This window comes from Heterocephalus glaber, unplaced genomic scaffold, assembly GCF_053883595.1.
Source record: "Heterocephalus glaber isolate CG9 unplaced genomic scaffold, H.glaber_assembly_v1.0 deba00000937, whole genome shotgun sequence".
In the NCBI taxonomy this organism is placed as follows: Eukaryota; Metazoa; Chordata; class Mammalia; order Rodentia; family Bathyergidae; genus Heterocephalus; species Heterocephalus glaber.
This window is the reverse complement of record NW_028258173.1, coordinates 3,742,011-3,755,133: the sequence shown is the minus strand read 5'-3', so window position 1 is coordinate 3,755,133 and position 13,123 is coordinate 3,742,011. Positions and strand designations below refer to the sequence as shown.

At 47.9% G+C, this 13,123-nt stretch overlaps 1 protein-coding gene and 1 non-coding gene across 6 annotated transcripts in view; both read right to left on the bottom strand.

Moving 5' to 3' along the window:
* Positions 1-13,123, bottom strand: part of Cyth1 (cytohesin 1) — a 101,406-nt gene that overhangs the window by 13,834 nt on the left and 74,449 nt on the right. For 4 of the 5 annotated variants that reach the window (XM_087208383.1, XM_087208385.1, XM_087208382.1 and 1 more), the window contains 7 exons: positions 11,355-11,421; positions 10,937-11,055; positions 10,571-10,651; positions 9,617-9,729; positions 8,062-8,210; positions 7,516-7,627; positions 2,223-2,299 (listed from right to left, as the gene is read on the bottom strand). In XM_087208383.1, coding sequence (XP_087064509.1) covers positions 2,223-2,299; positions 7,516-7,627; positions 8,062-8,210; positions 9,617-9,729; positions 10,571-10,651; positions 10,937-11,055; positions 11,355-11,421 — 718 coding nt within the window. Of the gene's footprint in view, positions 1-2,222; positions 2,300-5,371; positions 7,146-7,512; positions 7,628-8,061; positions 8,211-9,616; positions 9,730-10,570; positions 10,652-10,936; positions 11,056-11,354; positions 11,422-13,123 lie in introns of those variants that run through there. The other variant, XM_087208386.1, reaches the window with a different exon arrangement.
* On the bottom strand, positions 6,127-6,229 carry LOC147828737 (U6 spliceosomal RNA). Its single transcript, XR_015450302.1, has one exon. It is a non-coding gene; the product is annotated as a U6 spliceosomal RNA (small nuclear RNA).

The window sequence follows — 13,123 nt, the reverse complement described above, 5'->3', positions numbered from 1 at the left end:
TTCCAGTGATTCCCAAGACTCCCTTCCCCTGGGTGTCTGACACATTGCTCCCCGTGGGGGAAGCACTCACCTGGCCTATGGCGGAGGGTCGAGTGTTTTGCATTCTAGCCCCTTCTGCAGTACCACAGAGAATGGCGAGCGCCAGGAGGGCTCACCTGAGGCGCCCTGAGCCGTGAATGTGCAGGTAGTGTGGGCTCCATGTACCGGAAGACCCTGTGTTGCAGTTTCCTAGTTGCACCCACGGTCTCAGGCCTTTGCCTCCATCACAGTAAGTCAGTCAGGCTATTTACTTCCTGTTTCACTGGATCAGAGAGGGAACAAGCACAAGGTCCAGCAGCTTGCTCTCCCCAGCTCTCATCCTCCAGCCACAGCCCCAGACCCCTCAGCTCCTCATCCTCCAAGCTGCTGCTGTCTTCCCACTGACCCAGCCAGGCCCCTTCCCTGTCTGGTCACTACTTTTCCCCACGTATCACTAGTTGATTCTGTGTGTAAGTTTCAATCTACCGTCTTTGGCCTGATGAGCCCTTTCAGTCTCTGCCCCACCACCTGACAAGGGTCTGAGCAGATGCTGCTGTGCTGCATGGAGGCCATACCATCACACAGCCCTACACCAAACACAGACCCCAACTTCTCGGTGTCACTAGGGTTGGCCAGCAGATAGAAGTGCACTGCCTCAATGCCCGAACCAGAGAGCAGAGAACAGACTCCAAACAAGATGAGAAAGATGTGAAGGCAAGCAATGGGGCAGGAGGGTGGACTAATTTACCAAGCCGTTTGTTCACAGCAGTGCCTTGGCCATGCAACAGGAAGCATCTTTATTATCCTATACATTTGAAGTCTATTACTCTAACATTTGAAAATATCTTAAATACAGAAAAGCAGAGACAGTTGCAGAACTCCCATGGCATAAAAGTCTGGTCAGAAATGCCTTTAAAATCACTCACTGACACCATGAGAATGAGAGACTGTGACGTGCAACCTGATACCATCATGCGGCTCTTTCCCTTGTGAGGGCCATGTTCATGTGACCTCCACAGGGAGGAAGACTGCCCAGAGCGAGCCCTGAACTCAGGAAGACCCCATCCACTTCTCAGGGGAGCAAACACCAAGGCATTTCCAGTAGTCCACAGGCAGGGCTACGGTTTTTATATTTTACTCAGACACCCTTTTATTCTACATTTATTACAAAAGAGAAATCTAAATCTTTAACTTCCTTAGTGGGACAGATGACTTTTAGCTCAGTGAAGATCTGGTTGGAGAAAAAGTCAAGCATTCCCACTCAATGCCTTGGTTAATGTCAAGACCCAAGTGCAACACTGCTGGCAGTACAACCATTGTGCAATTCTGTGACCAAGAGGGTGGCAGAAATCAAAGACCATCAGGTCACCTGTACACGACAGTCTGGGCACCAACTACTGACCTGCTCGGTTTTCTGGGTACTCTGATTATAAGGATCCTGAAAAGTTTTCTTTCTTTTTCCCCCCAGTACCTGGAATCAAACTCAGGACCTTACACTTGCCAGGCAGATGCAACATCACTGAACTAAATCCCTGGCCCTTTCATTTCTAATTATTCTCACAGGCTATTGTTACAAAAGGGATGCATATGTAACATGGACTTGTAGTTGTTAAGTCTTTTGGTGGTGACTAAAAACCAAGAAAACTACCACAGTTTGAGAAAACCTCAATTTCTTAAAACTCCAAGTAATCTTAATTTTTCCCATTTCACTTCATTTCCTTTCCCTTATTACATATTTTACCCCTTGAGTTGCTCCTTCTGATTTAAATCCTTCAATATTTCTGCTACTCCAGAAAATGTGAATTCTCCAAATCACAATTATGCTCTTTTTCTTTTTCTTGTCCCTTTCAGTAAGGCCACAGACACATTTTGGCAATGGATTCAAGTCCATTCTTGGTAGCCTAGCTCTGCATTGGCTCCTACCACTGTCTTTCCTTTTCTAGGCCTTGTGACTCCCCACCCCACCTGGAACTGGGTGCTGCCTGTGAGCCACGGCTCCTTGCTAGGCACTCCACACCCTTGCTAGGGCTCTCATTCTGAGACTTACCTGAGTTCTCCCACTTGCTTCAATTCCGCCCTGACCATCGCCCAAAGAGGTAGAAGGACAAATCCAACCATCTCCCCAAGGATCCCTCTAGCCATGTTTGGTTAGAGTGGTTCAGAAACAGAGCCCTGGCCCATCCCACCTCAGTGCTGGTGCTCACCGTGGTGTATTCAAAGTAGTAAAGGCAGTTGTCAGTCAGAATGAACCAGCGTCTCTTCCAAGTCTTTACCCTGCCACCTGCAGTGCAAAAAGAGATGCACTTGGCCAACAGACACCCAGGCAAGCACAGGCTCCACCACACACACAGCTCTCTTCTCGGGGAGGGGGAGAAGGGACAGGGGAGGGTGTCGGGACAACATTTAGACCATGGCAAAGTTCACATCAGTGACAAGACACAGCCAAGACAGAAGCATCTTTCAGAGTGAAAGTCTATGGTACGAGCAGAGCAAGCGCGTCCAGGTGACACCCCCAGATGAAACTGGACAGCAAGATGAGCACGTGGGTGGGGAGGAAATCCGGGGCAATAATGGCAGGCAACACAAATGTGCCTTGGCCTACAGAGGCCAGCCGAAGCCAGGTGCGGCAGAAATGGGCAAAGGAAAGAGGCAGGGGTAAGGGTCAGCACCTTGGTGCAGGCTACGCTGCTCCTGACAATCACCTGGGCACCTTAAAGAGGTGCCATGGAAATGACTAGAGGACAGGGATAGGAAGGAAGGCATTGTGTTCTCTTCACAATCACATCCAGCCTCCCTAAAGCATGGAACCAAACTGCTGCAGCTTTACCTCTGACCCTACCTTCCTGGCTGTAGTAAATTTCTACACTGGCCTTAGCCCTCTAACCTAGTGGCCTGAAAATAAAATCTCCCCACACCCTTGGGGAGAATCAAAGCAGGATGCCTCCCTCAGGAAAGAGGCGGCTTGTGTGGAGAAGTCAGTTCAGGAGCTTTGCAATTCCACAGACTTTGGGGGACATTTACAACAAAAATAGCTAGAAGAGGTGCCCATGGGCCAGATGAGCACTGACTAGTGCCTGCGGCCTAGTCATGGCTTCCCTCCATCATAACATTCTTCAACAAGCAAAATGTGGGAGTCATGCAGTTAAGCTGAGCTGGACACTAGCTATGCCCAATTTAGAGGAAGCCAAACCCGCCCCCCCCCCACTGCCCCAAATCATGACCAGGAGCTGCTCTTCTCCTCCACTGACCTCACATCAAGAGGGAACTTTCTTGACAACAACCACCCGAAATGATCCCTATTCCTTCCTAAGATACGCATGGCATTCCATGAACACTGACTGCGCCCTGCTCTTTCTAGCACTTGCCCTTCCGCTCAGAGCTCACCTACAGAGAGCACCGCCTTCTCCTCTCCTCCTGGAGTGTGAGTCTCGGAGGGCCCCATCCCACGGCCCTCTCACCCTCCTCACAAACAGCCCAGCAAAGAGCAGGGTGGTTTCACAGGGACTATTTCCAAATGCCAGGACCTGCAGGCTCACCCCGAGAAACCCAGGAGTATGTGAGTGATGTCATGGGAGGGACGTCCTGCAGAACACGGGACATGGATGTTCTGCTGCACTTGACAGTGCTGCTCGGGTGCTTGAACCCCAGGGGAGGTGCTGGAGTGAGTGAGCTTTAACTGCAGGCTCTAGAGGGCAGACCTAGGCTCCAAGGGTGTGAGCCCAGCAAGTGTACACCACCTGCTGCCCATCCTGCATGGGGTCAAGCAGGTACGCTCTCCCTCACCATGATGTGAAAGATTTATGTGAGGGGCCCAAAGGTTAGGTGGCTTGAGTTAGGAAAAACCATAAATGATAAGGACATGCATGTGGACAACAGGAAAGGCTAGGCAGGATTAAAATGAATAAGGAGGAGAAAAAAGGCAGGGAATGTGTTCAGATTGGAGCCAGTATGTTCTTAAAAAGGAACTCCCTCCCCACTGCAGTCTGAGAGCTTAGGTTGTCCAGCCCCGCAGGCAGATGGTTCCCCCTGCAGTTGGGGTACACCATGGCCACCAACCCATGCTGGCCTCCCACGCACGTCATAGGACGCTACCCCAGGTGACATGGGGACTCGGGAGATCATGGAAAAAGTGAGCCAGATGCCAAAAAGAACAAGAGGGAAGGAAATCAAGGAGAAAAAGCAAAGTTGGGAAAAGCTCTGATTTATAAAAGCTTGGACACCTCCCCTGGACAATTTGCTGTGTCACACAGCTCTCCACATGAAGCATCGCTGCAAGCCCATGGGAAACATTTCCACATGGGAAGAAAAACAGACATGGAACAAGCAAACAGATAGAGAGCTGTGCACCTAGGACAGTCCCTGTGGAACTCACAGGACCCCTCCCGCTGCTGGCTCCTCATGCCTGCCCATGATCCCCTTGGATACGAGAGCCAAAACTGTCTTCCCAGCAGCTGAAAGTAACCTGGCAAGTCCTCAAAACATCTGAGCAAATGCCAGTGTTTAGGGTGGTTCTTTTCAGGTGCATTTCTGCTTAAGGCATGCCTAGGCACAAACCTGAGGAGTTCTCTGGCTCCTCCAAGTCAGCAAACAGCGTAGACACCAACAACAAAACTAAGGGCCAATTTCAGGTTTTAAGGAAAAGACTCGTTGGAAAAAAGGGGGGTTAAAAAACAAAAGAAAACATAGACACTAAAGCTGAGGCTACAAGGCCCTCCCCTGACACCCAGGCAACTGAACCAACACTGCAGGTAGAGTTTCCAGTTTCAAGGTTCTTTAAACGTCACTTGGCATCATTTCAAATTTGGGAAATACCATTTCTCTTTTTCATACGAAGGTAAATGTCCTGTCATTTAAGCTTTTCTTAATTTGATTATCAATCACAGTGTCAGAGGCTCCAGGCTTTGGGAAGTCAGGGTTTCTCATTCTCTTTCTCTTCTACCTCGCCTCAGAAACTACCTCTCGTACGGTTGATTGCATATGTCAGTTTGAATTCAACCAACAGCACGTGCCTGGCCACTCCTTCCAAGAGCATGCAGTGGGCCCCTCTCTGCCCTACAGACCCGCCCTGGACTGTGTCCCCGCGAGGCCTGCATAGCCAGGTGAGTCTGCACCTGGGCACCTCGCTGTCTGCTCCACTAAACTCTCCTCCAGGAAGGGAGACCGTGACATTGCTCCAAACCCTTGATCCTGAGCAGTTCCCTAGGGACTGTACAATAAGTTAGAAGCAGCGTTAACACTACCACCAGCAATTAAAGAACAAAATAACCAAAAATAACAAAAGAAAACACTGCAGCAATGACAGTGGCCTGGGCAGAGCGAGCGAGCAGGTTGCGGGGTTACATACCTCCTGGAGTTTGGGGCAAGGAAAAGGAGAGCCAAAATCATGGAAACATACAAATGAGGGAGAAAAGAAAATTAAAACAAAGAAATTAAAGCCAATTCCTTCATCTTAAAGTGCAACGCATCAGTCACATTCATGTCTGCCTGTGAGGGAGCCGGCCAGGGACAGTGGCCTCCTCCCATTGGGGAGAAGTGAAAGAGGAGCCACTGATGAGCCCTGGCCCTGGTGGTGCCATAAATGTTTTTATAAGGCTAAGGTTCGTTTGTCCAGAACCCAGAGCAAAGAGGGTAGAGACTATTACTTTGGGGAAATTTTTCTGACTTTCTTTAGGCAGCTGTCACTTTAGGGTGTGTGCGAGAATGCACACACATATCCCCATGAATACACATGCACACGTGCGTATACTCAGGAACACACGTGCTCGTGGCTGTGTGCATAGACAAACACATACACACAGTACAGATGGCTGAAGTCCTGCCTTCTGCAGCACATGAACACACAGGAGTGACTCCACGTGTGCTACAATGAAAACACAGTATCAAAGAGCTTGGTGATGGGCACGGTGAAGGTTTAGAAAAAGTAATGCGATGACACAAAAATGAGCCCCACATTTAGTTTAAAAAAATAAATTATTTTTGAGATAGGTTCTCTCTATTGCCGAGGCTGGCCTTAAATTCCTGGGCTCAAAGGATCCTCCTGTCTCAGCCTCCCAACTAGCTGGAACAATAGGAGCACACCTTCGCTCCTGGCTTAATTTTTTTATTTTTAAAAACATGGGATGTCTCATGAATTTGCATGTCGTCCTGGTGCAAGAACCAAGATAATCTTTGCCTGTTCTAATTTTAGGATCCGAGCTGTCAGAGCTAACACTTAGCATTAGCATTTAAACAAATTTCATTGGAGGGGGAAGTAAATCCAAACTTGGGACACATTTCTAAAATTTTGTACATTTTAACTCTATCCGCTTGGAAACGAGAATGTGGAGCAGAAGGCTGCCCGTGGGGTTAGTAATTTTAGAGCCCTTACTTCAACGATTCTACTGGCTTTAAGATCTATGAAATGTTGGCAGATTTCAAAGGTATGTGAGGTGCGATCAGTGAGTGGTGCTTTTAGGGGAATTTATGAATTAAGTCATTATGTATGAACACAAGCACTTGGGCTTTTCAAAGGAAATGCAAATCTTATTACCATCCCCACTAGTAAGTAATATGAGTCTGCTCTGGCCTTCCGGGATGTTTCAGTTAAGGCCGAGAGGGAATGACTGGTAAGGCGGGGCAAGTAACGAGATGGGAAAGGAGGGTCTCTCTAAAAGGACACTGCCTGCTCACGCAGGGCTCCAGCTCATCAAAGGCAAAGGCAGAAGACAAAGGAAAGTGCTCTCTAGTGGCCAATAAAATGGGTATCACTATGTCCCCAGAGTGCAGAGACCTCTGTGTGCTGAAACAGTAGTCACACGTGGACATGAATGTGCATGAAAAACCTACTCGTTTTTTTGTTTGTTTGGCTACTCAGTCACCTTCATGGTAAGGCAGGACCATAAGTCTAGGCAATACAAACTCACATTTGGCAGAAGAAGAGGAATACACTCTTAACTTTTCTGAATGAATAATATCATTAATGTGGCTGATTCGGATTGGAAAGGGTGGGAACCACTGCCCGGAGAATGAGTAAGAGTGCTGTGGATTGAGCTGCAGCCAAGGGCTCTAGGTTTGCCATGCAGACTGCCTGTGGGAGCCAGATGCAGAAGGAGGTGATGATGTACGGAGTGGGGCAGGAGCGCCAGGTACAAAACCAGGATGGGAAGTAGGAAGATGGACATGGCTGGCCACTCTCCCAAAGTCAAGGGGGCAGGGAAGGGCACGCGACCAGGTCCTTAGGGGAACTGCCTGAAAGAACCTGGCCATGGATTCAAGAACAGACACATGGGGCCCAGGCAACCATGGGCAGTGCTCTGGGGCAGGGCGGGGGGGTCTGGCCCTGGTAGCCTCTGTCCCGGGGGCGCTGGGTGTGCAGATGACTTCCTTCTGGAGGTGGACCTTTGAGGGAGCAATCTCTTCAGGGCCTGTCCCCCGCCCCTCTTGAGCACCATGCATGTGTACGCACACAGCCTCCTCCTGCAGTTTTCCTGTGGCACCCCAACCCGGGGTGTGACTTACCCAGTTTCAGCAGCCAGCCTTCTCGGTCTGGATTGAAGAAAGTGTGAGTGAGATCATTCCCATCATCTTCTGGGATCTTAAAGGGCTCATTTTTTATGCTCTCATACAGATTCTGGGGCAAAAGACAATGTTGCATGGCTCTGATTCTAGAAGTAACTCTTCTCCTCCCTCTCTCTCCACTCACATTCACTCTGTCCCTACAGTAAACCATGAGCCCCCATGGGGCTCAAGACTAGAGGAAGAAGATGTCTGTGTCTGCTTTCTGGTACTTCACAGGGACAAAGTAAGATGCCAACTGGATAATTAAAAGAAAGAAAAGAAAGCAGTCTGACTTCTGCCCAAGCCTTTAGTTTCAGATTTACAAACCACTTCCCCTTCCTTGCTGGGCCTCACTGCCAACTTCTTAGTGAAACTCACATAACTGAGTGAGGTAAGGGAGTAGGCACTCAACAAGTTATACATCTTTCTCCTTTCCTACAGAAACGATCCTGTTCCAGGCGAATTTTACTCTGCTGAAAGGAAGTCGGCCACTCTAGCTCTGCTTACCCGGAGCAGCTCCTCAGGCAGGTCGCCCCCATCGTTGATGCCACGATTCATGGCGATGAACCGCTCCACAGTGGGCTTGTCTTTGACGTTGGGGTTGTGCAGGCTAGTATTTAACATGATGATGGCAAAAGAGAGGACGTAGCAAGTGTCTGGAGACAGGAGAAAGGGAGAGGCCGATTAGAAAAGGCCTGATGGAATCACAAAGTCACACTCTCAGAAGAACGGGACAGACTGGGAGTAGACACTGCTCCACTCCCAGACGTGTGCTATCTGCAAAGGGCAGGGCGTACAAAAGCAGGGGAACCAAGCAACATGTCCACCGTAGGAAATCTCAAACACAACGTGTAAAAAACTACATACAAATACCTCTAATCTCACTATTCAGTAATAAGTTATTTTGTTTCATTTCCTTTACACAAATGTGCCTTTATGTAACATATCACAAATGTTATCTCACAGATACATAACCTGCGTCAAGCTGATGTTGATATATACAGACATACGTACAGACCTTCCTCGTTTAGCAACCAAGTTCCACTCCTGCAGCTAGGTGAAGTGAACTGGTCTCTGAAGGAGGAACTGTATATAGTACGGACATTACAACAGTCAGAACACAGTAGTGGTCAAAGGGGACTGCAACTTGATCACCTTGCTTTTATTTGCATAACTCTTACACGCAGCACTGTAAACAGAACACAAAACTATCACACTGTACTGCACGGTACAATCAGCAGAATCACAGTACTGTATAAACACAGTACACTGTACCAAAAAAGATACTCAAGGGCCAGGGATTTAGCTCAGTGGTTCTGTTGCCTGCCTCGAAAGCTCAAGGTCCCGAGTTCGATCCCCAGTAAAAAAAAAAGATGCTGAAGCTCTATAACATGATGCACAGAACTACACAAAAAAAATGGGTTGTAAGTCCAAACAGCTGTTAAACAAGCAGGTCGTTAAATGAGGAATATCTGTACATACAGACACATATTTGCTTGCTAATCTTGCTGTTTTCCCATGCCAATAAAAGTTCTATATAAAAACATCATTTCGGGGGGATGTTGGGACAGGGTCTCACTATGTGCTGCAGGCTGGCCTTCAATTCACTAGGTAGCTCAGGCTGGCCTTAACTTGCAGGGATCCTCTTGCTCAGTCTCTGGAGTGCTGGGATTACAGGTGTGCTCCACCATACCCAGCCTAAAACATCAGTTTTTAAAAAATGACTCTCACTATGTTGCCCAGGCTGGCCTTGAGCTGTGATGCTCCTGCCTCAGCCTCCTGTGTATCTGCAATTATAGGCATAATGTGCCCCCATGCCCAGCTTCTAAAAATGTGACTTTTAATCATTATATTTGTCATGGTTCAGAAAAACCACCATTTATATTCTTAATGTCTTAATGTTGAACTCTGGATTGCTTTCAACCTCTTACTACTATAAATATTAAATAAATGTTCCTAGGCATGAATTGTAGCCCTTTCATTTTAGAAAGTATCCAATGCCAAGAAAAGAACCAGGTTGGAAGAGCCCGCCTGTGCTGGGCCGGGAGGGCGCCTCACTCACCTGTGGACTGGAACACCCCACTGTTGCACTGGCAGTACCGCTGGGCGAAGGCCTCCATCATCCGGTCGATCTTCTGCGCCTCCCCGGGGAGCCGGAAGCTCCACAGGAACTGCCTGAGGGAGAGGACGGCTGGGTTCAGGACTCATGGAGACAGTTTATCCGTGAGCCAATGATTTTCAGTATCAGGGTGCAGGGAGACCTGCTGAGCCTCTGTCTTCTGTTACAGCAATGCTGAGCAGATAGATGCAAACCAGGCCACCTCACCACTACTTTAATCAAAGGGAAATTGCTTACAAAAAGTGAGAAATTAAGATTTTGGTATTTCAAAAAATAGATCTTCTCAGGATAATACTCACGACTAAAATACAGAGAAATGCTCATTTTACACCCCCACAATACAGGGTGGCAGGCAAAGCAGGTACAACCGATCCCTGCAAGTCAGAGAAGACCTGTGGCCAGCAGGTCTGGCCCTGCTTTCTCTGCCTTCACCTAAATGACAGCACAAAAGGTAACCCTGTTATTCACACCTGCAGCAGTGAAAATTCAGGGGGACAATGTCTCAAAAGGCACCAATGAAGATTTAGTGATAAATTAAAGTTTAGTTTCTTCTTTCAAAAATGAAATAAAATACACAACTACCTATTCTTGGGCAAGAAATTAAGGGGTTTAAAAGCTGAAGAGTAGAAAAGATTCCAAAATCTCAGTATTCACTAGTTTCCCAAACCTTAAGTGTAAGCCTGGAGGAAGACTTCACAGCATTTGCCTGCAGGGTGCAGCGCGATTTCATCCCCTGAATGTCCAGCCTTTCACTTACAGGCCAGGAGATTGCCTCCCTTCAGAGTATGTATCTGAGACATTCACAATCATCCCCCAGAGGCAGCTGCAGTCAGATGGTGCAGGAGATGGACCCGGGCCCAGGCCTGCCCTGCCCTCCCCAAGGAGCCCAGGACGTACCGCAGGGCCTGGACGAGGTTCAGGTCCGTGAACTCATGCAGCTCCACAAACGCGTGCAGGACTTGGATGTTAAACTCATCTCTGTCAGGAACGGGAGAGAGGAGGAAGCAGAAATCAAACACTGATGCTGAGAACCCACCCCATGCCAGGCGGGGTCCCCAAACTGCGTCCACGCACCGCACAGCCTCTGCGCACAGCCACCCAGACAGGAGGGCGTCCAGCTTGCTGTTTCCTGGCTCAGTATGAAAGGTGCCCCCACCCCACAGACCAGCACTGCTCTCCTGAAGGCTGTCGCTCATTGCCAGCAGAGGCAGCAACCTCCTCTAGAAGGTGGGATGTTTAGGAGCTTGTGCATCAAGGCCTCACCTCTCCCCTAGGTAGTCACCGATGGCTGTTTTGTTGAGCCCTTCTCCCTTGTAGAGGAACTGGGCAATGTCTTCACAGGTGTTTTTCAGCAGGTCGTTTTCTATCAAGAACTGGATGCCCTGGAGAAAGATCACAAAAGCCAGCAGTGCCAGATTGCGGCAGCTGGAAAAAGGAAGGGGAGGGGCAGCAACAGTGTGGGAGCCCTGGACACAGAGTATCTGGTAAATATTCACCAGTGGGTAGAAAGGGTAAGGGAAGTCATGGTTAGAAGCCAGGGCCCCTGACTCGACCAGGCTAGGCCACATGACACTGACCCTAGGAAATGGCGGCCTGGGAGAGACACCTCTGGGTTCCACCTGTACACCAGAAAATCTCCATCTTAGAACCTATGGGTCTCTGTCATTTCCTTTCTGCTTACCTTTTTAGGATCCATGTTAAATTTCTTCCTGCCCATGGCTACCTGTTTGTTCCTCTGCATGTTTTTCCTGAAAGACAACCACCATAGCCATTACTGCTCTGGCAGGGGGACGTTCTCGGAGGCTGTGTAGACCCCACATCAGCCACTGACATACAGAGGTTTTTGAAAGATTGGTCTAGGAAAGCAACAAGACATAATTTGGTCTAAAAAATCCTGAAACCCTCACTTTTCTCTGTGCTCATCTACTTTTCTGATATGACTTTTTAAAAACTTCACCAAGGGGGACTGGGGATTTAGTTCAGTGGCACTGCACCTGCCTCGAAAGCACAAGGTCTTGAGTTTGATCCCCGATACCAAATTAAAAAAAAAAACTTCACCAAGGTATAATTCACCTATCTCCACAACATACCATTTTAAGTGTATACTTGAAAGGTTTTTAGTAAGCTTGCTAAATTGTGCTACCATCACAATCGAGTTTTAGATCATTTTCAGCAATCGAATGAAATTCCTCATGCCCATTTCCAGTTAATCCCTTGAGGGAGAATTACCTCTGCCCCTAGGAAACTTATCAACCTACTTTCTGTCTCCACAAATTTGCCTATTCGGGACATTTCATAGGAACAGTATCATACAATAACTGGACTTTTGTATCTGGCTCCTTTCACTTAGCATAGCATTTTCAAGTTTTATCCATGCTATAGGATGTATCGGTACTACATTCCCTTTTTTTTTTGGTACTGGGGATTGAACTCGGGACCTTGTGCTTGTGAGGCAGGCGGCAGAACCAGTGAGCTAAATCCCTGGCCCTTACATTTCCTTTTATTGCTGGGTGACATTCTTCTATATGGGTTCGAATACATTACGTCTTCCATCCGCACACTAGGTGATAAACATTTAGACTGTTGGCAGTTTGGGGTGGTTATGCACATGACTGTCATCAGCATCTATACGCACTTCTTGGCTTGGGCAAGTGTTTTCCTTTCTCTTGGGCAGGTACCTAGAGCCAGGCATTTCTGGGTCATTATAGTACATTTATATCAGACTTTTTAAGAAACCTCCCAAATGAGAAGCAGTTTTTTTGACCTGCATCAGAATGAAAAATGGAGATTCACAGACCATGCTTCTCAAAGTGTGGTCCATAAACCCGCAGCCCGAAGAGTCTCTGGAGAACCTCAGCTCTCCCTCACAGACCCCACTCTGGGGCCCTGCCCAGAGCATCTGTGTTTTATACAATCCCACATGAGGACTCTGAGCAGCAGGTCCTGAGCCACCGAGTCAGTCACGCAGCCAAGGAATTAGAATTTTTAAAATTCCCTCCAATAATTCTGGTGTGTACCCTAATTTGGCAACTCTTGCCATCAATGACATGGTGATTTTATAGCTTCAGAGAACAAAACGTTGCTCAGAAATTAAAATTTAAAATGCTACTGCCTTGAGGAACGTGAGGAACACGTCTTCACTGGCTGAATCCATTAGAGGATCCTGTCTTGAGGTTTTTGAAAGGAGCACTCGAAAACTCTGAGAATGCTCTGAGGGGACCAAGACACAATGTGACGAGGTCCACATGGGAAGTCATGAAGGGAACATGATGTTTCACTTGAGCTAGAACAAATGGCTGGGACCAGATGTCTGGAAATTCCCACTGAATATAAATGGTTGATTAATCTTTTTTTTTTCTAAATCCAGGAAGCTTACTTTGATTTGTATTTCCAAATAAATACCACAAGGGAGAGCCTGTTTTGTGATTTCCTGTAACAGTGTGAGGCAAT